A 22316-nucleotide genomic window follows, 5' to 3' on the forward strand; every position below is an offset into this window, starting at 1 on the left:
GCTGCCCTGCCCGTGGTCTGTGATCACCTTTCCCGTATCCCCCTTCACACCGGGGTCAGAATGAAACTGCCCAGTCTGACCTGTGACAGAGATTATAGAACACAGAACAGTACAGCACAGCACAGGCCCTTCGGCCCACAATGCTGTCTCAGCTGCGGGAGAGAGTCTACCCATCCCCTGGAGTGAGGGAGGGTGAGGCTGACAGGAAATAGAGGGAGCAGTCGTGAGAGTGATGGGAGGGGGGGAGTGACATACCGTGGAGAGGGAGATGGAGGGAGACCGAGGGAAGAGGAAGATAGGAAGAGTCCAAGGAGAGAGGGAGGCAGGGAGAGGCCGAGGGGAGGGGGAGACAAGGAGTGGCTGAGGGGAGTCGGAGACTGCAATAGGCCTAGGGGAAGGGTAAACAGGGAGAAACGAGGGGTGGGGAGGCAGGGGGATACCAAGGGTCAGGGAGACAAGGAGAGGCCGAGGGGTAGGGGAGAGAGGGAGGGGTTGAGGGGAGGGGAAGTGACGGACATCCCGAGGAGAGCAGTAGATAGGGAGTAGGTAACGGGATGGCCGACAGGAGCAGGAGAGTGGAGGAGGCAGAGGGGAGCGTGAGACAGGGAGATGCCGAGGTGACGGGGAGTTAGGCAGTGACTGTGTGGGGAGAAAAGTTGAGAGATGTTGGGGGAGAGTGAAGGGAGAGGGAGTGAGAGACCGAGGAGAGAGGGAGGTAGGGAGATCGAGTGTAGAGGGATCTGAGACTCTCAAAATAGCAATAAATAATGAGAACATGAAAGAATAAGATACAGTCCTTAAAGTGAGATCATTGGTTGTGGGAACATCTCAAGGGATTAGTGTTTGGGTGTTTCTGATTAGTTTTTTAGCTGGGTCAGCACAACATTGTGGGCCGAAGGGCCTGTTCCTGTGCTGTACTGTTCTATGTTCCATGTACTAGAACACAGAATCAGAATCAGGTTTATTATCACTGACAAATGTCATGAATTTTGTTGTATTACAGCAGCAGTACAGTGCAATACACAAGTTACAATAACAAATACATAGAAAATAAATATGTAGTGTAGAAAGAGAGCAAAAATAGTGAGGTAATGTTCACGGGTTCACTGTCCGTTCAGAAATCTGATAGCGGAGGGGAAGAAGCTGTTCCTGAAACATTCAGTGTGTGTCTTCAGGCTCCTGTCCCTCCTCTCTGATGGTGGTAATAGGAAGAGGGCATGTCCTGGGTGGTGGGGTCCTGACTGATGGATACTGTCTTTGTCGATTTCTATTGCACATTTGTTGCTTGTCAGTCTTTGTTTGTGTGTAGTTTTTCATTGATTCTATTGTATTTCTTTGTTCCACTGTGAATGCCGGGAAGAAACTGAATCTCAGGGTATTATATAGTAATATGTAGCAACACACACACACAATGCTGGGAAACTCAGCAGGTCAGACAGCATCTATGGAAATGAATAGTTGATAATTTGGGCCAAGACCCCTCTTTAGGACTGAGAGGGCAGGAGGAAACAGACAGATAGGCATACTTTATTGATCCCGAGGGAAATTGGGTTTTGTTACAGCCACACCTACCAAGAATAGTGTAGAAATATAGCAATATAAAACCATAAAAAACTAAATAATAATAAGTTAATCATGCCAAGTGTAAATAAGTCCAGGACCAGCCTATTGGCTCAGGGTGTCTGACACTCCGAGGGAGGAGTTGTAAAGGTTGATGGCCACAGGCAGGAATGACTTCCTATGACGCTTAGTGTTACATCTCGGTGGAATGAGTCTCTGGCTGAATGTACTCCTGTGCCGAACCAGTACATTATTGAGTGGATGGGAGTCCTTGTCCAAGATGGCATGCAACTTGGACAGCATCCTCTTTTCAGACACTACCGTCAGAGAGTCCAGTTCCACCCCCACAACATCCCTGGCCTTACGAATGAGTTTGTTGATTCTGTTGGTGTCTGCTACCCTCAGCCTGCTGCCCCAGCACACAATAGCAAACACGATAGCACTGGTCACCACAGACTCGTAGAACAACCTCAGCAAGATACCAGAACAAAGATTGGGGGGGCAGGATGAGGTTGTGGTTGGCAGAGAATGAGGATGGGAAACGTGAGCTGTACATTAACACTGAGCATCGTTCTGTCCCTCAATCACAGACTCCGCACTCGGTGATCCGTGTGTAACCCACACCGTCCTGGATCAGCCCTGGAGGAGCATGAATTGCTCCAACACTGAGTGTACCGGTGGACAATGGAGGAATGATGTAAATCTTGCAGTGGGATGGTACAGATTTAACAGGTAAAGTGAGGAGATAATCATTGAGAAACTGGACACAGAAGGGGATTGTAAACAGGGGAACAAGGGGGTGTGTGAATGGGAAATGCAGGGAGACTGGGATCATCAGTGACTACACTGAGATGGGGAGTAAATACAGGGAGAGGGGAGATCCCACATTCTCGGGGTAGAGACAAGGGGGAGGTACAACAGAGAGGGAATTCCCAGGATTGGTGGTTATTGACCAGAGACAGGGTACAGACAGGGTGAGTTAATTTCCCATGTCTCTCTGAGTGAATAAACTCCCTCAGATCAGGGACTGACTCTCTGATTGTTGTTTCAGTTCTGGAGGATGGAAGATTCCGGAGACGGTCGTTCCACAGGGTCGCTGCTCCGGGGAGTTCCCAGGCTGGTTAAACGGTAGGGTCAGAGTTTACATCAGTGGGGCTGGGTTATTTTTGGGAAGTGTCACAATAACAACCTGAATCTCTTCAGAGGGCCCTAGCATGGACACAGAACCCATCTCCCTGAGAGGTCTCCCCACAGTCACTCAGACCGCTCTACGGTCCTGTATCGTCATGGAGTCCGGTGGAGGAGTGACAACTTCCTGGAGTTGGGTTACAGAACTGATCTGCCCACTGACCCCATTCTGGATACGACCCGGAGGAGTTTCAATGACCCCAGACTCATTTCAGTGGTGGGGCAATCTCCAGGGAGTTGGGGGAGTCTGCAGACATCATCGTTCACCAGTTAGTGGGATGTTAATTTTTGCCATGGTAACGTAGTGGTTAGCACGTCGCTATTACAGCTCGGGGTGTCGGAGTTCAGAGTTCAATTCCAGTGTCATCTGTGAGGAGTCTCTGTCCGTCCTCCCCATGGAATGCATGGGTTTTCCCCGGGTTCTCCGGTTTCCTCCCACTCTCCAAAGACGTACCGGGTGGGTTCATTGGTCACTGTAAATTGTCCCATGATGACGATCGGCTTTCTCGGGAGTGTCGAGGGTTGCAAAGGCAGTGTGGCTCAAAGGGTCAGAAGGCCCTACTCACTGTTTTATTGCCAAATAGATAAATAAATAAATAAAATTGACTTATTTTTGTAGAAATGTGGAGAATATGTCAGGAATTAGGAATAATCCTGGAAACTACAGTGTGGATCGAGCTGCCTGAGCAAGTGGTGGATGCCATTTTGATTTCAATGTTTAAGAGAAGTTTGGTTGCTACATGGATGGGAGAGATGGATGGCTGTAGTCCGGGTTGATGGGACAAGGCAGTTTAAATGGTTCAGCATGGACTGGATGGGCCGAAGGGCCTGTTTCCGTGCCGTAGCTTTCTGTGACTCTCTGACCAGTAAGTCTCACGTCAGTGGTAGGGAAGGCAGTGGAGAGGATTCTTATGGATGGGACTGATGAGCATTGGGAAGACCGTGGGTGAATGAGGGACAGTCACAAATGACACTCTCACAAATCAAAAAACCTCTCAACCTCCACTTTACATTTATAAATGACGTGACCTCTACAGTCGTTTGTGGCAATGAATTCCTCAGATTCACCACCTTCTGGCTAAAGAAATTCTCCCTCATCTCTGTTCTAAAGGGAGTCTCTTGTGTTGTGAGGCTCTGCCCTCTGGTCCCAGACTCCCCCACTATAGGAAACATCCTCTCCATGTCCACTCTATCCAGGCCTTTCAATATTCGATAGGCTTCAGTGAGATCCCCCAGACGTTTGACAAGGTCCCTCATGGGAGGCTCATTCAGAAGATGAAGGTGCTGCTGCGGGGAGGGTGGGGTGGAGAGGGAGAGGGCAGCAGTTCAGTGCTGACTGAGGCCGGACCGGACCGTGGGTTGTGAACCACTGATTTACAGTGGGTCCTGATTCACATTCCCCGCTGTACTGTGGGACCGGGTACATTTTACAGTGTTTATAAATCTCATTCCAGGTCCCCATCCCAACGTGGGAGAGGGGGAGGTGACCAGGACCGCCTGCTTCACCCAGGGTGAAGACAGCTGTTACAGGAGCCAGGAGATTGGGGTGAAAAACTGCTCCGGTTACTTTGTGTATCGGCTGCTGCCAGCACCCTTGAGTTACGCTGTGTACTGTACAGGTAGGTCACCGTTCCCCAGTGACACTGCAGTGTGGTAGTTGTGGGGAAATTCTGGGACGTCCTGAGTCACCAACACACACCACGGGCTGAGTTTTCCAGTCGGCTGCCCTGCCCGTGGTCTGTGATCACCTTTCCCGTATTCCCCTTCACACCGGGGTCAGAATGAAACTGCCCAGTCTGACCTGTGACAGAGATCATAGAACACAGAACAGTATAGCACAGCACAGGCCCTTCGGCCCACAATGCTGTGTCAGCTGCCGGGAGAGAGTCTACCCATCCCCTGGAGGGTGAGGCTGACAGGAAATGGAGGGAGCAGTGGTGTGAGTTAGGGGAGAGAGGGGGAGTGGCGTACCAAGTAGAGAGTGAGATGGAGGGAGACCGAGGGGAGAGGAAGATAGGGAGAGACTGAGTGGAGAGGAAGGTAGGGAGAGGCCAAGTAGTTGCGGGTACAGGGAGAGGCCAAAGGGATGATGTGTGTGAGACAGGGAGAAACAGAGGGGAGGGGTAGTCAGGGCGAGGCTGAGGGGATTGGAGTTGGAGAGATGCCGATGGGATGGGGAGGGGCTGAAGGAAGAGAGAGACGGTGATTGGCTGAGGGCAGGGGGAGATGGAGATGCCGAAAGGGAGGGAATGAAGGGATGGAAAGACACCGAGAGGCTGAGGGAAAGGGGAGACAGGGAGAGACCGAGGGGATGATGGGGTCAGGGAGAGGAAAAGCTGAGGGAGAGATGGTGATAGACCAAGGGGAGGGGCCGAGTGAATGGGGAGAAAAGGTGACTTTTCCGAGGGGTTGGGGAGACATCAAGATCTGAGGGGAGGGGGAGACAGAGGCCGAGGCGAGGGGAATACAGTGAGAGGCTGAGGGGAGGAGGAGACTGAAGGGCTGTGTAGTGTGAGGTAGGGGAGAGGCCGAGGGAGTCGGTGATTGGGAGAGGCCAATGCAATGGAGAGACGGAGAGTGGCCAAGGGGATGGAAAGACAGGGAATTGGCCAAGGGAATGGGGGGCCGTGGAAGGAGAGGTAGGGGTGATGCTGAGGGTGTGGGGGGACAGTGAGAGGCTGAGAGATGGGGGTCCAGGGAAAGGCTGAGAGATGGGGAGTGCGGGAGACGGGAAAGGCCGAGGGGAGGGGGAAATTGAGACAGAGAGGCTGAGACGATGGGGTGACAGGGAGCGGCAGAGGGTAGGCAGAGACAGGGAGAGGCCGAGAGGAGGTGGAGTGAGGGAAATGCTGAGGGGAGGGGGACTGAGGGAGAGGCAGAAGGGAGCAGGAGACAGGAGGTTCAGGGGAGAAGACGGAAGATGTCTGAGGGGAGGGGCCGAGTGGCCAGTGTGACAGGGAGCGGTTGAGTTGACGAGAAAGGGAGAGCCCAAGGGAAGGGGGAATGTGGGAACTCAGGAAATCCAGATATCAGTGACTGATTCAGGTTTGACCAACCCCCCAGCAGGGTCTGCAAGCTCGGGTAACTGTGGTGGGATCACTGAAGGGAAGAATATTCATCTGGGCTTTGACTGAGAGTAGTGACCGGTCACAGACATTCACCAGGGAGAGTTGCTGAACAGGGACTGGATGGTTTTGGTATCTCTTCAGATCAGAGACCTCCTTTCCAAATTGTTGTCCCAGTGGCTACCCATTTCAATTCAACTCCCCATTCCCATTCCCACGTGTCTGTCCAAGGACTCCTGCACTCACCTGATGAGGCCAGAATCAGGATGGAGGGGCAACATCTCATATTGTGTCTGGGTAGTTTCCAAACTGACGGCACAGACACTGATTTCTGTATATTCCAGTAATTTCTCCCCTGTACGGGTTCTCTCTTTTTCAATTCCCATTCTGACTCCCCTCTTAACCCCTCTCTTCTCCTCACCAACCCATGACCTCCCTCTGGTACCCCTCCTCCATTGCTTTATTCTGTCCTCTGTGAATGGATTACTCCTCTTCAGCCCTTCACCTCTTCCACATCTCACCTCCCAGCTTCTCAAATCATCCCCTCCCTCACCCACCCACCTTCACACTCACCTCGGTTCACCTATCACCTACTCCTCCCCACCTCTTTATTCTGGCTTCTTCCCCCTTCCTCTCCAGTGTTGATGAAGGGTCTCAGCCCAAAATATTCACTGTTTATTCCCCTCCAGAGATGCAGCCTGACCTGCTGAGTTCTTCCAGCATTTTGTGTGTGTTGCACTGGATTTTTAGAGTATCTCATCTTTGTGAGTTATTGTCCCTGTTGTTTTGTTTAAACTCTGCCACTCTCCCATGTCTCTGTTACTTTGTTCCAGACCTGGAGGCTTCCACAATGGATCAATCCAATGGATCATCTACAGGACAACCCATCCCATCACCATCCTCTGTCTCAGAGGGACAGAGATCCTCAGGTATCAGGTCTCGTGTCCATTGGGGTTTTTCAGTTTCTCGCTTTGTGACATCGAACCTCTTACATACTGATTCACCTGCTGGATGTGCGTCCTGGTGAGGTGATAGTGATCGTTCAGCTGATCCTTCTCTCCATCTTGCATCAATTTCCACCGACATCCATCATCTCTCCAAAGGCAGTGAGAGTTGTTGTGGAGAACAGTCCATGGGGTTGGTTGCTATAAGATGGCAGAGAACTGGTGGGGTGGAGATACATCTCTACCAAAGGAGGTGCAAGGTGCTCCTTCCTTCTGTTACCCTGCTACTCAAATGTGGCTGAAGTGCAGCAAACCTCCTCGCACCTCCCACCCCCACCCGATCAGAGTCACGTGAAGCCATGCGGCAGGTAGTGGATGGTCGTGTGAGCAGCTGGTACACATCACATATACGGGTTCTGTAACCACTGACACCAGGATGACGATTAGAATCACGTGAAGCCATGGAGCAGGTAGTGGTTGGTCGTGTGAGCAGCTGGTACACGTCACATATACGGGTTCTGTAACCACTGACACCAGGATGACGATCAGAGTCACGTGAAACCATGGAGCAGGTAGTGGTTGGTCGTGTGAACAGCTGGTACACATCACATATACGGGTTCTGTAACCACTGACACCAGGATGACGATCAGAGTCACGTGAAGCCATGGGGCAGGTAGTGGATGGTCGTGTGAGCAGCTGGTACACATCACATATACGGGTTCTGTAACCACTGACACCAGGATGACGATCAGAGTCACGTGAAGCCATGGAGCAGGTAGTGGGTGGTCGTGTGAACAGCTGGTACACATCACATATACGGGTTCTGTAACCACTGACACCAGGATGACGATCAGAGTCACGTGAAACCATGGAGCAGGTAGTGGTTGGTCGTGTGAACAGCTGGTACACATCACATATACGGGTTCTGTAACCACTGACACCAGGATGACGATCAGAGTCACGTGAAGCCATGGGGCAGGTAGTGGATGGTCGTGTGAGCAGCTGGTACACATCACATATACGGGTTCTGTAACCACTGACCCCAGGATGACGATCAGAGTCACGTGAAGCCATGGGGCAGGTAGTGGATGGTCGTGTGAGCAGCTGGTACACATCACATATACGGGTTCTGTAACCACTGACCCCAGGATGACGATCAGAGTCACGTGAAGCCATGGGGCAGGTAGTGGATGGTCGTGTGAGCAGCTGGTACACATCACATATACGGGTTCTGTAACCACTGACCCCAGGATGACGATCAGAGTCACGTGAAGCCATGGGGCAGGTAGTGGATGGTCGTGTGAGCAGCTGGTACACATCACATATACGGGTTCTGTAACCACTGACCCCAGGATGACGATCAGAGTCACGTGAAGCCATGGAGCAGGTAGTGGGTGGTCGTGTGAACAGCTGGTACACATCACATATACGGGTTCTGTAACCACTGACACCAGGATGACGATCAGAGTCACGTGAAACCATGGAGCAGGTAGTGGTTGGTCGTGTGAACAGCTGGTACACATCACATATACGGGTTCTGTAACCACTGACACCAGGATGACGATCAGAGTCACGTGAAGCCATGGGGCAGGTAGTGGATGGTCGTGTGAGCAGCTGGTACACATCACATATATGGGTTCTGTAACCACTGACACCAGGATGACGATCAGAGTCACGTGAAGCCATGGAGCAGGTAGTGGATGGTCGTGTGAACAGCTGGTACACATCACATATACGGGTTCTGTAACCACTGACACCAGGATGACGATCAGAGTCACGTGAAGCCATGGAGCAGGTAGTGGATGGTTGTGTGAACAGCTGGTACACATCACATATACGGGTTCTGTAACCACTGACACCAGGATGACGATCAGAGTCACGTGAAGCCATGGGGCAGGTAGTGGATGGTCGTGTGAGCAGCTGGTACACATCACATATACGGGTTCTGTAACCACTGACCCCAGGATGACGATCAGAGTCACGTGAAGCCATGGGGCAGGTAGTGGATGGTCGTGTGAGCAGCTGGTACACATCACATATACGGGTTCTGTAACCACTGACCCCAGGATGACGATCAGAGTCACGTGAAGCCATGGGGCAGGTAGTGGATGGTCGTGTGAGCAGCTGGTACACATCACATATACGGGTTCTGTAACCACTGACCCCAGGATGACGATCAGAGTCACGTGAAGCCATGGGGCAGGTAGTGGATGGTCGTGTGAGCAGCTGGTACACATCACATATACGGGTTCTGTAACCACTGACACCAGGATGACGATCAGAGTCACGTGAAGCCATGGAGCAGGTAGTGGATGGTTGTGTGAACAGCTGGTACACATCACATATACGGGTTCTGTAACCACTGACACCAGGATGACGATCAGAGTCACGTGAAGCCATGGAGCAGGTAGTGGATGGTCGTGTGATCAGCTGGTACACATCACATATACGGGTTCTGTAACCACTGACACCAGGATGACGATCAGAGTCACGTGAAGCCATGGAGCAGGTAGTGGATGGTCGTGTGAACAGCTGGTACACATCACATATACGGGTTCTGTAACCACTGACACCAGGATGACGATCAGAGTCACGTGAAGCCATGGAGCAGGTAGTGGATGGTCGTGTGAGCAGCTGGTACACATCACATATACGGGTTCTGTAACCACTGACCCCAGGATGACGATCAGAGTCACGTGAAGCCATGGAGCAGGTAGTGGATGGTCGTGTGAACAGCTGGTACACATCACATATACGGGTTCTGTAACCACTGACACCAGGATGACGATCAGAGTCACGTGAAGCCATGGAGCAGGTAGTGGATGTTCGTGTGAACAGCTGGTACACATCACATATATGGGTTCTGTAACCACTGACACCAGGATGACGATCAGAGTCACGTGAAGCCATGGAGCAGGTAGTGGATGGTCGTGTGAACAGCTGGTACACATCACATATACGGGTTCTGTAACCACTGACACCAGGATGACGATCAGAGTCACGTGAAGCCATGGAGCAGGTAGTGGATGGTTGTGTGAACAGCTGGTACACATCACATATACGGGTTCTGTAACCACTGACACCAGGATGACGATCAGAGTCACGTGAAGCCATGGGGCAGGTAGTGGATGGTCGTGTGAGCAGCTGGTACACATCACATATACGGGTTCTGTAACCACTGACCCCAGGATGACGATCAGAGTCACGTGAAGCCATGGGGCAGGTAGTGGATGGTCGTGTGAGCAGCTGGTACACATCACATATACGGGTTCTGTAACCACTGACCCCAGGATGACGATCAGAGTCACGTGAAGCCATGGGGCAGGTAGTGGATGGTCGTGTGAGCAGCTGGTACACATCACATATACGGGTTCTGTAACCACTGACCCCAGGATGACGATCAGAGTCACGTGAAGCCATGGGGCAGGTAGTGGATGGTCGTGTGAGCAGCTGGTACACATCACATATACGGGTTCTGTAACCACTGACACCAGGATGACGATCAGAGTCACGTGAAGCCATGGAGCAGGTAGTGGATGGTTGTGTGAACAGCTGGTACACATCACATATACGGGTTCTGTAACCACTGACACCAGGATGACGATCAGAGTCACGTGAAGCCATGGAGCAGGTAGTGGATGGTCGTGTGATCAGCTGGTACACATCACATATACGGGTTCTGTAACCACTGACACCAGGATGACGATCAGAGTCACGTGAAGCCATGGAGCAGGTAGTGGATGGTCGTGTGAACAGCTGGTACACATCACATATACGGGTTCTGTAACCACTGACACCAGGATGACGATCAGAGTCACGTGAAGCCATGGAGCAGGTAGTGGATGGTCGTGTGAGCAGCTGGTACACATCACATATACGGGTTCTGTAACCACTGACCCCAGGATGACGATCAGAGTCACGTGAAGCCATGGAGCAGGTAGTGGATGGTCGTGTGAACAGCTGGTACACATCACATATACGGGTTCTGTAACCACTGACACCAGGATGACGATCAGAGTCACGTGAAGCCATGGAGCAGGTAGTGGATGTTCGTGTGAACAGCTGGTACACATCACATATACGGGTTCTGTAACCACTGACACCAGGATGACGATCAGAGTCACGTGAAGCCATGCGGCAGGTAGTGGGTGGTCGTGTGAACAGCTGGTACACATCACATGTACGGGTTCTGTAACCACTGACACCAGGATGACGATCAGATTCACGTGAAGCCATGGAGCAGGTAGTGGATGGTCGTGTGAACAGCTGGTACACATCACATATATGGGTTCTGCAACCACTGACACCAGGCTGACGATCTCTGAAGAGTATTGATAATGGCTGGAGTCACCCATCCTGTAAAGACACTGCCCAGATGAAGGCAATGGCAAACTGTTTCTGTTGAAAAATTTGCCCAGAACAATCATGGTGACGGACAGACCTTGATCACCCATGTGATATGATATGGCACGTAATGATAACGATGCCGGAGAACAAGGACTGAGAGATGTGGTTTGGTGGTGAGCGGATTTCAGTGGTTTTAAACACGGAATACTGGAGGAACTCCACAGGCCAGGGAGCGTCTACAGAAAAGAGGAAAAAGTCAATGTTTCAGGCCAAGACATCTAATCAGGGCATCCAGCATCTGCAGATTTTCTCTTATTTGTGATTTAAGTGGTTGTTTCATAATGGTCATCGGGTGAGAGATGGGTGTGAGGTAAAGGAGTGAAGGATGGTAGGGGGGTCAGAGGAGTGAGGAATGGGCACTGAGGGGAGAGGACTGAGTGAAGAGGGAGGGTGCGGACTTTCTGAGGGGATTAGGTTGTGTGCAGATCCAGAGGTTTGACCAGTTTCACACTGGTAGATTATAGATGTTTCTGTTCGTGATGACCACTCCCCAACTCATTTACTCTCTCCACCCTGATCCGCTGCTCGCCTGTCCCCACCCACCCTGTTTCTCTCTTTGCAGATTCCCAGTCGGACACCACTCAGGAACCCCAGGGGTCTGCGACTGGAGGACCTGGTCCGGGTTTGTCCACCACCCCAGCAGGGTCTGCAAGCTCAGGTATCCATGGTTGGGTTCACCAAAGGGAATGATTCTCCTCGGTTTCAGTCCTGGAAATTCCTCCTCACTCCCACTGAGGGGAGTCACGTGGAGTGACGGAGGTTTGAGAGAGCGAATCGGTGAAGGGACACCGAATGGTTTTGGTTTCTTCCCCCGTCCTGGTCTGGTCACCAGGTCTGGTGTCTCCTCTCCGTCACCCTCCCACGTCTGTGGTCCGTTATTCCAGTTCACTGGAATTCCTCAGAGGAACAAATCAAAGGACCGTCTACTGGTGAACTCAGCCGGGAACTGTCCCCTGTCCCAGCAGGAGATACATCCTCAGGAACCAAGACCTAGTTTCGGTGGGGAATGGAGAATCTCTCTCACTGGATGCCCTTGTAGCTGATGTACATCGTCTCCCCTGTTGGATGTGGTTTCCCGTGGGGTGGGGATCATTGGTGTCAGTGACTCGTCCCCCGTCTGGACAATTCTCAGTCGTGCATCGTCTCCCCTATTGGATGTGGTTTCCCGTGGGGTGGGGATCACCAGTATCAGTGGCTCGTCCCCTGTCTGGACAATTCTCAGTCGTGCATCGTCTCCCCTGTTGGATGTGGTTTCCTGTGGGGTGGGGATCACCGGTGTCGGTGACTCGTCCCCCGTCTGGACAATTCTCAGTCGTGCATCGTCTCCCCTGTTGGATGTGGTTTCCCGTGGGGTGGGGATCACCGGTGTCAGCGACTCATCCCCTGTCTGGACAATTCTCAGTCGGGCATCGTCTCCCCTGTTGGATGTGGTTTCCCGTGGGGTGGGGATCACCGGTGTCGGTGACTCGTCCCCCGTCTGGACAATTCTCAGTCGTGCATCGTCTCCCCTGTTGGATGTGGTTTCCCGTGGGGTGGGGATCACCGGTGTCGGTGACTCGTCCCCTGTCTGGACAATTCTCTGTCCTGTATTGAGATCCCTCTGTTGGAGGTGTTGTGTGTGGGCATTGAAAGGAAGATGCTGTAACTTTCAACAACAAGCCACTGTGGCTGTTTGTGTGGCGAGCTTGTGGGTGGTCCGACAGTCGGGAACAAGGGTTGAGAGCTGGGCTTTGTGAAGGAGGAGAGTTAAGTGACTGACTGGTCATGAGTTAGAGGGTTCATCACGAAGGAATGGGGCCTGAAGTTGGAAATGGTTCCAGGAGCCCAAGGTCCCACACCCCCAGGTTCAGGAACAATAACCATCTGGCTCCTACACTAGTGTGGGCGACTTTACTCACCTCACTTCTGAACTGATTGCACAGCCTACACACTCATTTTTATGGACTCCACTACTCATGTTCTCAGCATTTATCATCATCTATCTTTGATTTATTTCCACAAATTGTCTTCTGTTGCACACTGGTTGTTTGTTTTTATGTCGAGGTTTTCACACTTTCTGTTGTATATTTTAGTTTTTTCCTGGGAATGCTTGCAAGAAAATGATTCTCTGGGTTGTATATGTTGGCATGTATGTACTGTGATAATAAAGTTACTTTATGTTTCATTTATGGCTGCTGAGTAGGGACATTGTCTCTCTCAACCTCATTCTCCCGCCTTGTCCTGTAACCTTTGACACCATTACTAATCAAGAACCTATCAACCTCTGCTTTAAATATAACCAATGACTTGGCCTCCACAGTCTTCTGTGGTAATAAATTCCATAGGTTCACCATCCTCTGGCCAATTAAAATCCTCCTCACTTCTGTTTCAAAGGAAAGTCCTTCAGTTCTGAGGAAGTGCCCTCTCTGTCCTAGACTCCCCCACTATAGGAAACATTGTCTTCACATCCGCTCTATACTGACCTTTCACTATTCCATAGGTTTCAATGAGATCCACCCTCTTTCTCTGAACTCCAGTGAGCACAGACCCAGAGCAATGAAACACTCCTCATTCTCGAACATTTTCATTCCCAGGGGGATCATTTTCGTGAACCTCCTCTGGACCATCTCCAATGCCAGCACATCCTTTCTGAGATAAGAGGCCCAGAAATGCTCCTGACCACAAAGCCACCAATTCCATCATCCATATCATTGACATATAATGTGAAAAGAAGCTGTCATGGCCAAACAAACCAAAACAATCGCCACTGCTGGCAACCCTACGGATTTGACATGATGCACCCTCACTCCAATAATCAATTTTACAAAAAGCTCGATATGTATTTGATCCTTTATTAGCAATTAGTAAACGTACAATCTTGAAGCAATGAAACTTAAGCATGCCCAAGTCTAAGCTAAGTGTAATTGAGTGTTATTGCGTGATCAGCAAAAGATACGACATCTGTCCGTCCCCATCTACTACAAACTGCAATGAATAAAGCATGAAGGTGGAACTTACTCTCTTCACTTTGACCCCGTCCCCACTCATGTGACTAGTTACCATAATAAACGTGAAACTCAGAATAGCATGCAGATGGAGAACAGATACATGGGTCATACAGAAGCCGTTCCAATATTGAACCCTATGGAACACCACCAGTCACCAACAGCCAACTAGAAAAGGCCTTTAATCCCAATCTTTCCCTCTGTCAGTCAGTCAGTCTACTAACTACAGTATGCTCGTATCTTTCCTGTAAAATCATGGGCTCTTGTTTATTAGTATCGTGTGTGACAGCTTGTCAGAGGCCTTCTGAAGATCCAAATGCACAACATCCACCAATTGTCTATTCTGCCTGTTATTTTCTCAAAGAATTCCAATGGATTTCTTAGGCAAGATCTCCCCTTAAGGAAACGATGCTAACATCGGCCTTTTCTCTCATGTGCCTCCAAGTACCCCAAAACTTCATCTTTAATAATGGACTCCTTCCCAGCCTGTGAAGTCAGGCCTAACTAGCCTATAATCTCCTGTCCTTTGCCTCCCTCCCTTCTTTAAGAGCAGAGTGACATTTGCAATTTTCCAGGACCATTCCAGAATCCAGTGTTGTTGAAATATCCCTGCTAATGCCTTCATCTCTTGCAAAGCCCTGGGGTGTAGTCCATCTGGTCCAGGTGATTTACCTACCTTCAGCCCTTTCAGCTTCCCAAGCAACTTCTCCTTAGTATTAGCAAGTTCACTCATTCTTACCCCATGACACTCTCCAGTTTCAGATGTACAGCTGCTTTCTTCCATCGTACAGACTGACACAAGAACTATTAGAATGGGAAACAACTTCTTTCCCCGGGCTGTCAGACACTGAACTCCCAGCCTCCTGCCAGGTCACATCACACTTGAAGCATGATGCGGTCTACTTTTTAACTTGTGTCACAAATGCACCTTATTATTTATGAATTTACAAGTGTTGATATTAATCGGTGTGAGTGTTTTACGTATGTCCGGAGGAACGTTGTTTCGTTTGGTGATTTTAAAAAAGTGTACTGTTGAATGAAAGTAAACTGAACTGGAACTTGAGTTTGAAAACATTTATTAAGTTCATCCACCATTTCTTTGTCCTACCTCTGCAGCATCATTTTCCATCCGTCCAATATCCACTGTCCCCTCTCTTTTACTCGTGATATATCTGAAAAACCTTTTTGCATCCTCTTTTATGCTGTTGGCTAACTTACTTCCATATTTCAGCTTTTTTCTCCTCATTGTTCTTTCCAGTTACCTTCTTTTGGTTTTTAAGAGCTTCTGAATCCTCGAACCTCCCACTAATTCTTGCTCTATTCTCTGCCCTCTATTCTGCTTTTATGCCGACTTTCACTTCCCTTGTCATCATGGTTGCATCATCCTCCATTTAAAAGACTTCTTTTTCTTTGGGTTTATCTATCCTGCACCTTCCGAATTGCTCCAGAAATTCCAGCCATTGCAGTTCTACTGTCATCCCTGCTAGTATTCCCTTTCAATCAACTTTGGCCAGCTCCACTCTCATGCCTTCTCTTGGAATCCAGCCCCAATCTGAGTTTCCTAATCTGCTGCACATTGAAATCGCCCATGACCATCGTAACATTGCCCTTTTGTCCTGCCTTTTTTTTATCTCCCGTTGTAATTTCTGCCCCACATCCTGGCTACTGTTGAGAATCCTGTATATAACCCCCAGGAGGGTCTTGTTATCCTTGCATTTTCTTAACTCAACCCACAAGGATTTAACATCTTCCAATATTATTCACCTGTTTCTAAGGATTTGATTTTAGTTTTTAGCAAGAGAGCCACCCCACTTCCTCTGTCTACGAGCCTGTCCTTCTGAATGACGGAGGAGGTTGGGGGATGAGCAAACGGAGGGATTGGGAAGGAGTCTGTGTGTGGAGTGTGTCAGAGTGATGGAACAGAGACTGGGGGGGTGTGGTGGAAGAACAGAACTGGCTGGTGTGTGGACGTTGTAGGAAGAATCAGTCTCAGCCCTGGATCTATCCTCCAAACTCCATTTCTCACCTGGACCTTCTCTCGTCCCAGATCTGGATAGGAGGACAAGCCCCAACGCCGGGCAGGAGAAGCCGACGGACACCACGTGCAAAACCTATGAGATGATCCCAGGTAACCACTGAGTTCTGATAGGGGATCGTCAGGTACTCCTGATCACAGGGACCCTTTCTGATGTATCTGGCCGGGTGGTTGGAGTCTGCATGGAGCATCTCCCCAAACAGCGACTGGCATTCCCTCTCCCCCAAACCCCACCACTTTCAGCCCTGGTGGGGGGGAGTCCCTGCTCTGTCTGCCCCGTGGAAGTGGTATGCCGATGCTTACGGAGAGATGCAGGGGGGGTGGAATTCTTCCACAAGCAAGGCATGGATACTCAAAAAGGGGGTTTGACGTTACAAAAGTTTGTGCTCATGAAGGGGACGTTGCTCACTTTTGAGCTGGAGCTGAGAAGTTCTGACGATATCACAGTTGCACTCGGGAGAGACACAATGGAGGGTCAGAGACTGTTCATTTGGGTAGAACTCAGGAATAGGAAGGGTGAAATCACACTGATGGATTGTACAACAGAACCCCCAATAGCCATCGGGACATTGAGGAATAGATGTGTAATCAGGTTAAGGAAATGTGTAAAAATAATAGGGTTGTTGTCATGGGGGGGTTCAACTTCCCTCATGTAAACGGGGGCCTTCTTTGTGCAAGCAGTTTGGCTGGGGCAGAAAACGGGTTTTTTCTTTGCAGCAGTGGAGTCTGAGGGAAGATCTCATCGAGGTTTTTATGATTATGAAAGGCTGAGATGGAGCAGATAAGGAGTGTCTGTTTCCCAGGGTTGAAACGCCCAACTCCAGAGGACAGGTATTGAAGGTGAGAGGGGGTTAGGTTCAAGGGGGATGTGAGGGGTAAGTTTTTTACTCAGTGGTGGGTACCTGGAATGCACTCTCTGGTATAGTGGGAGAGGCAAATACATTAGAGGCTTTTAAGGGACATTTAGATTGACAGATGGATGTGAGGAAGATGGAGGGATTTGGACATTATGTGGGAAGGAGGTATTAGATTCTGTGTCCTTTTGATTTACTTTTTAGCTGGTCCAGTACAACATTGTGGGTCGAATGGCCTGTTCCTGCGCTGTACTGATCTCTGTTCTGTATGAGACCAAGGTAAACTGAATCGGCCAGTGTGTGGGAGACACCAACACTGGGGGCATAGTGGGCGTGAGGAAGGCTGTCAATATCTGCAGCAAGATCTGGATGAGCTGGGGAAATGGCAGATGGAATTTAATGCAGACAAGCATGATCGTACTTTGGGAATGTAAAGCAGGTTCAGACTCACACAGGGAACGGTGCGGTGGAACAGAGGAATCTGGGAATACAGATCCATAACTCTTTGAAAGTGGTGCCACAGGTAGATAGGGTTGTAAAGCGAGCTTTTGGCACATTGGCCTTCATAAGTAAAAGTATTGACTGCGGATGTTAAGATGCTATGCTGAAGTTGTACGAGACATTGGTGAGGATTAATTTGGAGATTGTATGCAGTTCTGGGCACCTACCTACAGGAAAGATATCAATAAGATTGAAAGAGAACAGAAAAAATTCACAAGGATGTAGCCAAGACTTGAGGACTTGAGTTTTGGGGAAAGGTTGGATAGGTTAGGAGTTTATTCCGGGGATGTAGGTGACAGAGGGGAGATTTGATAGAGGTATAAAAAATTGTGAGGGATACTGAGAGGGTAAATGCAAATAACCTTTTTCCACTGAGGTTGGGTGGGACTGGAACTTCAGTTCATGGGTTAAGGGTGAAAGGTGAAATATTTGAGGGAAACCCGAGTGGGAACTTCTTCACTCGGAGCATAGTGAGAGTGTACAATGAGCTGCCAGCAGAAGTGGTGGATCTGGGTTTGATTTCAACATGTAACACAAGATTGGAGGGACACAGACCTGGTGCGAGTAGATGGGACGAAGCAGAATAATAGCTTGGGAAGGACTAGATGGGCTGAAGGGCTTGTTTCTGTACTGTAGTGCTGTATCACCCAAAGATCTAGATCCCTCTCTAGATGTCATTACTCTCCCTCTGAGAGGGGAAGCCCCCCCCCCCCCTCCACAGTATCCAACTTTCAACAAGGACTTGGGGTCAAATTTCTCTTCAATCCATTCCACTGGATGGGATTAGTTGTTCCCCTTCAGTTCTATACGTCATGCGATGCTTTGAAAAACTTGTTCTTCTTTGTATTATTGACCATGCCAATCTTTACTGGCTTCAGCTAACATACACACTTCCCTTCTTACTGAATTCAAATCTAGCCAGGGAAAGCAAAGTGAATTTGCACGTTGTACAGAAAGGCTGGTGGTGGATCAGGAGAGGGACTGGATACTGGAACGATGGGCAGGAGGGAAACCTGGGGTCAGCCTGGGTCCCCGTGCTTACACAGAGAGGCTGGTGGTGAAAAGGGGAGGGACTGGTTACTGGAACGATAGGCAGGAGGGGAACTTGGGGTCAGCCTGGGTCCCCGTGCTTACACAGAGAGGCTGGTGGTGGATGGGGGAGGGACTGGTTACTGGAACGATGGGCAGGAGGGGAACCTGGGGTCAGCCTGCGTCCCCGTGCTTACACAGAGAGGCTGGTGGTGAAAGGGGGAGGGACTGGTTACTGGAACGATGGGCAGGAGGGGAACCTGGGGTCAGCCTGGGTCCCCGTGCTTACACAGAGAGGCTGGTGGTGGATGGGGGAGGGACTGGTTACTGGAACGATGGGCAGGAGGGGAACCTGGGGTCAGCCTGGGTCCCCGTGCTTACACAGAGAGGCTGGTGGTGGATGGGGGAGGGACTGGTTACTGGAACGATGGGCAGGAGGGGAACCTGGGGACAGCCTGGGTCCCCGTGCTTACCATCACCAACACTCCAGCCCAACCACCCATCACACCATGTAAGTCTGCTGTCTCTGGATCTGCTCTGACTGAACACTTCTCTCAATCTCCCAGTGAATGAGCTCCTGTTGGATGAGGAGTGTGAGGGGATGATCAGCAGTGTCAAAGTGCTGTACCTTGGGCAGAAGAACCTGGGAGACCCCCAGGAGCGAGAGGCCTACCTCAATCAGGTGAGAGATGTTGTCCACATGCATTCCCAGAGCTGGAGATTCTGATTCATGTGCCTTTGGTCAATCCAGGTCAATAATCAGTGACTCTCCCTTCCCGATGAACGGTGAAACACCCAACCCTGAAATGATTACATCTGAGTCACCAGAGACTCCCCGTCCTCAGTCACCACCCAACGCAGGATATAAGAACAGAATTAGGCCATTGGGCCCATCAAGTCTGCTCCATGAATGTGTTTCACCATGGCACTTTCTCCCTGTAAGCCAAACCCTCTTACCGATCAATCTCTGCCGTAAGTACACCCAGTGTGAATGGGGACTGCCCCACCACCTGATAAACACCATCTCCCCGTCTCCCCCACCTCCACCCCATTATACACGACTTCCAAAGACAAACTATTTACAGTGATCATTGTCCCCTTGTTGTCCCACCATTCCTCTGAATCCCTTATTCCTGAGTACATTGCGTGCTCCTTATCTAGGCACGTACATAGCCTTGGATAGTTGGCTCCCAGCCCACCTTCCTCCTCTATTGGCAACAAGTTTCCATCGACCGACCATCTCGATTCATATCCCTTCAGCTTTGCATCTCCCCCATGGTCTCAGTGACCATTCGGAGCCGGCGATCACTTTGCATCTCCCCCATGGTCTCAGCGACCATTCGGAGCCGGCGATCACTTTGCATCTCCCCCATGGTCTCAGCGACCATTCGGAGCCGGCGATCACTTTGCATCTCCCCCATGGTCTCAGCGACCATTCGGAGCCGGCGATCACTTTGCATCTCCCCCATGGTCTCAGCGATCACTTTGTGACTTTCCTGCTCAGGGTTCCCCGTCATTAGCAGAGCAGAGGTTCCCCTGGTTTGGGGAAATGTTTTCCTCTGGTGCCCGTTTTCCAGGAAAGTTTATCTCCCATTCTGTGGACCGTCTGTTGTTTATGGGATATGCTGATTTACAGGTTTAGGGGACATGATTACATTCATTAGGGAGTTAATGTTTCAACTCAGAGACCCTTGGACAGAACTGTCCAGGAAAGGGGGAGATATGTCTGCTCTCAGTTTGGGAGACAGCGATACACTGAACTGGGCAATCAATTTCACAGGTCTGTGAGGAGGTGTGTTTCGGTGCAGTAGGGCAGGGAACTTGCCTGGTTTTGGGAGCTGGTGAGTGGAATTCCTGGTCTGAAGGGGTGAGGTGAATATCCTGGTCTGGAGAGGGGAAATCCCAGAATCCGAGTGGGGAAATCCCCTGGTCTGAGGGAGGGGGCATCCCCCTATCTTCAGGGTGAGGAAAATCTCCTGGTCTTACAGGGGTGATGAGAATCCCTTGGTCTGAGGTGGGGGTGTGGTACAAATCCCCTGATCTGAGGGGAATGAGAGGCATTCTCTGCAATCGGGGTAGGGGGATCCCCTAGCCCGAGGAGGGTGGAAATTTCCTGGACTGGGTGGGGGAAGAGGTGGGAATACCCTGGTCTCAGTTGGTGAGGAGAATTCCCTGGTCCGAGGGTGAGAGGGAGGTGAATGGCATTCTCTGGCCTCAGGGGGTGAGGAGAATCCCCTGATCTGAGAGGGTAAGAGGTATTTTCTGGTCTCGGGCTGAGGAGAATCCCCTGATCTGAGAGGGATGAGAGGTATTTCCTGGTCTCAGGGGGTGAGTAGTATCTCCTGGTCTGAGAGGTTAAGAGGTATTTCCTGGTCTCAGGGGGTGATTAGAATCCCCTGATCTGAGAAGGTAAGAGGTATTTCCTGGTCTCAGGGGGTGAGTAGTATCCCCTGGTCTGAGAGGGTAAGAGGTATTTCCTGGTCTCAGGGGGTGAGTAGTATCCCCTGGTCTGAGAGGGTAAGAGGTATTTCCTGGTCTCAGGGGGTGAGGAGAATCCCCTGATCTGAGAGGGATGAGATGAATACTCTGGCCTCAGGGTGAGGAGAATTCCCTGATCCGGGGATGAGATCAATCCCCAGTTGGAGGGGTTAAGGGGCATTCTGTGTGAGGGGAGGGTCTGAAGGAAAAGCTGATTCCATTTTCCGGGAAGCTCTATCCCCAGTTTGGAGCACGGGAATTTCTCTGATCCCGAGAGAAGGTGGATCCTTGTTGTGGGATGTTTGGAGGAGCAGATTTTCCTGGTGAAGGGATGGGGTTTGGGGAGGGGTTGATGGTGATTTCTGAGGAATTGAATTTTCCTGGTGTATAGGGAGTGTAGTTCTTGGTGTAAAGAAGGGAATCTCCTGATGGTAAGTGATGGATTTTGTGGGTGATGAGAGGAGGGTCTCTCTGCTGTCCTGATCCCCCACACAGTGCGGTCTAACTGTGTTTCTTCACCCGTCGCTCACCATTGACATCCCTGGTCCACAGATACGTGAGATACTGAGGAAACAGCTCCCCTGCAAGCAAATCCTGTCCAGGAGAAATCGCGACAAGGGAAATAACTGAGAAGGAAGATCTCAGACTGTGTTTGTCCAGCGTATCACAGGGTGATGGACGATGTGTGAAGTGTTCATGGGTTGTGGTGGGGAGTGTGAGGTTTCAGTCGGTTGTGTGATGGTGGTGGGGAATCCAATATCAGTGAAATATTATTAGCATCAATTAGACTGTGTATCTGTCATTGAGAATCAGGTTTATTATCAGTGACATATTACTCTTTCATCTTTCATTATTTCTCATCGATTGAGTGTAATAATGGGTTTAATCCAAGCAATGAAAGACACATTCAGATTCCTGGGAAGTGTCTCTGTAATTGTTTCTGTATTTCCAATGATCCACGGTTACTTTAATTAAGAATGTATTTCTGTTTTACTTCAGTTGTGATGTTACATTCATTTATGACTGTTATTAAAAGTAATATCATAAAGACACAAAATAAATGAACATTCCCAAACAGCTTGCGGAGAAAGGAGACTGTTTCTGCACAATTGATCTTCCTTTGCACGTCAGCTGTTTGTCAGTCTTTATTTAAGTGTAGATTTTGGTAAGTTGTATCGTGCTTTATTTTCATGTGAATGCTTGTATGAAAATGAGTCTCAGGGTAGTATATGGTGATGTATACGTACTTTGTTAATAAATTTACTTTGAA

At 50.0% G+C, this 22316-nt stretch overlaps 1 protein-coding gene across 10 annotated transcripts in view; it reads left to right on the top strand.

Moving 5' to 3' along the window:
* The window catches only part of LOC132386895 (uncharacterized), a 154586-nt gene extending 132270 nt beyond the window's left edge, over window positions 1-22316 (top strand). For all 10 annotated transcript variants that reach the window (XM_059959246.1, XM_059959248.1, XM_059959250.1 and 7 more), the window contains 8 exons: window positions 2151-2292; window positions 2612-2688; window positions 4203-4367; window positions 6647-6742; window positions 11728-11823; window positions 16197-16277; window positions 19135-19250; window positions 21599-22316. In XM_059959246.1, the coding sequence (XP_059815229.1) occupies window positions 2151-2292; window positions 2612-2688; window positions 4203-4367; window positions 6647-6742; window positions 11728-11823; window positions 16197-16277; window positions 19135-19250; window positions 21599-21676 (851 nt within the window). In that variant the 3' untranslated portion in view covers window positions 21677-22316. The remainder of the gene's footprint in view (window positions 1-2150; window positions 2293-2611; window positions 2689-4202; window positions 4368-6646; window positions 6743-11727; window positions 11824-16196; window positions 16278-19134; window positions 19251-21598) is intronic.

The sequence above is a fragment of the Hypanus sabinus genome, unplaced genomic scaffold, assembly GCF_030144855.1.
Source record: "Hypanus sabinus isolate sHypSab1 unplaced genomic scaffold, sHypSab1.hap1 scaffold_137, whole genome shotgun sequence".
In the NCBI taxonomy this organism is placed as follows: Eukaryota; Metazoa; Chordata; class Chondrichthyes; order Myliobatiformes; family Dasyatidae; genus Hypanus; species Hypanus sabinus.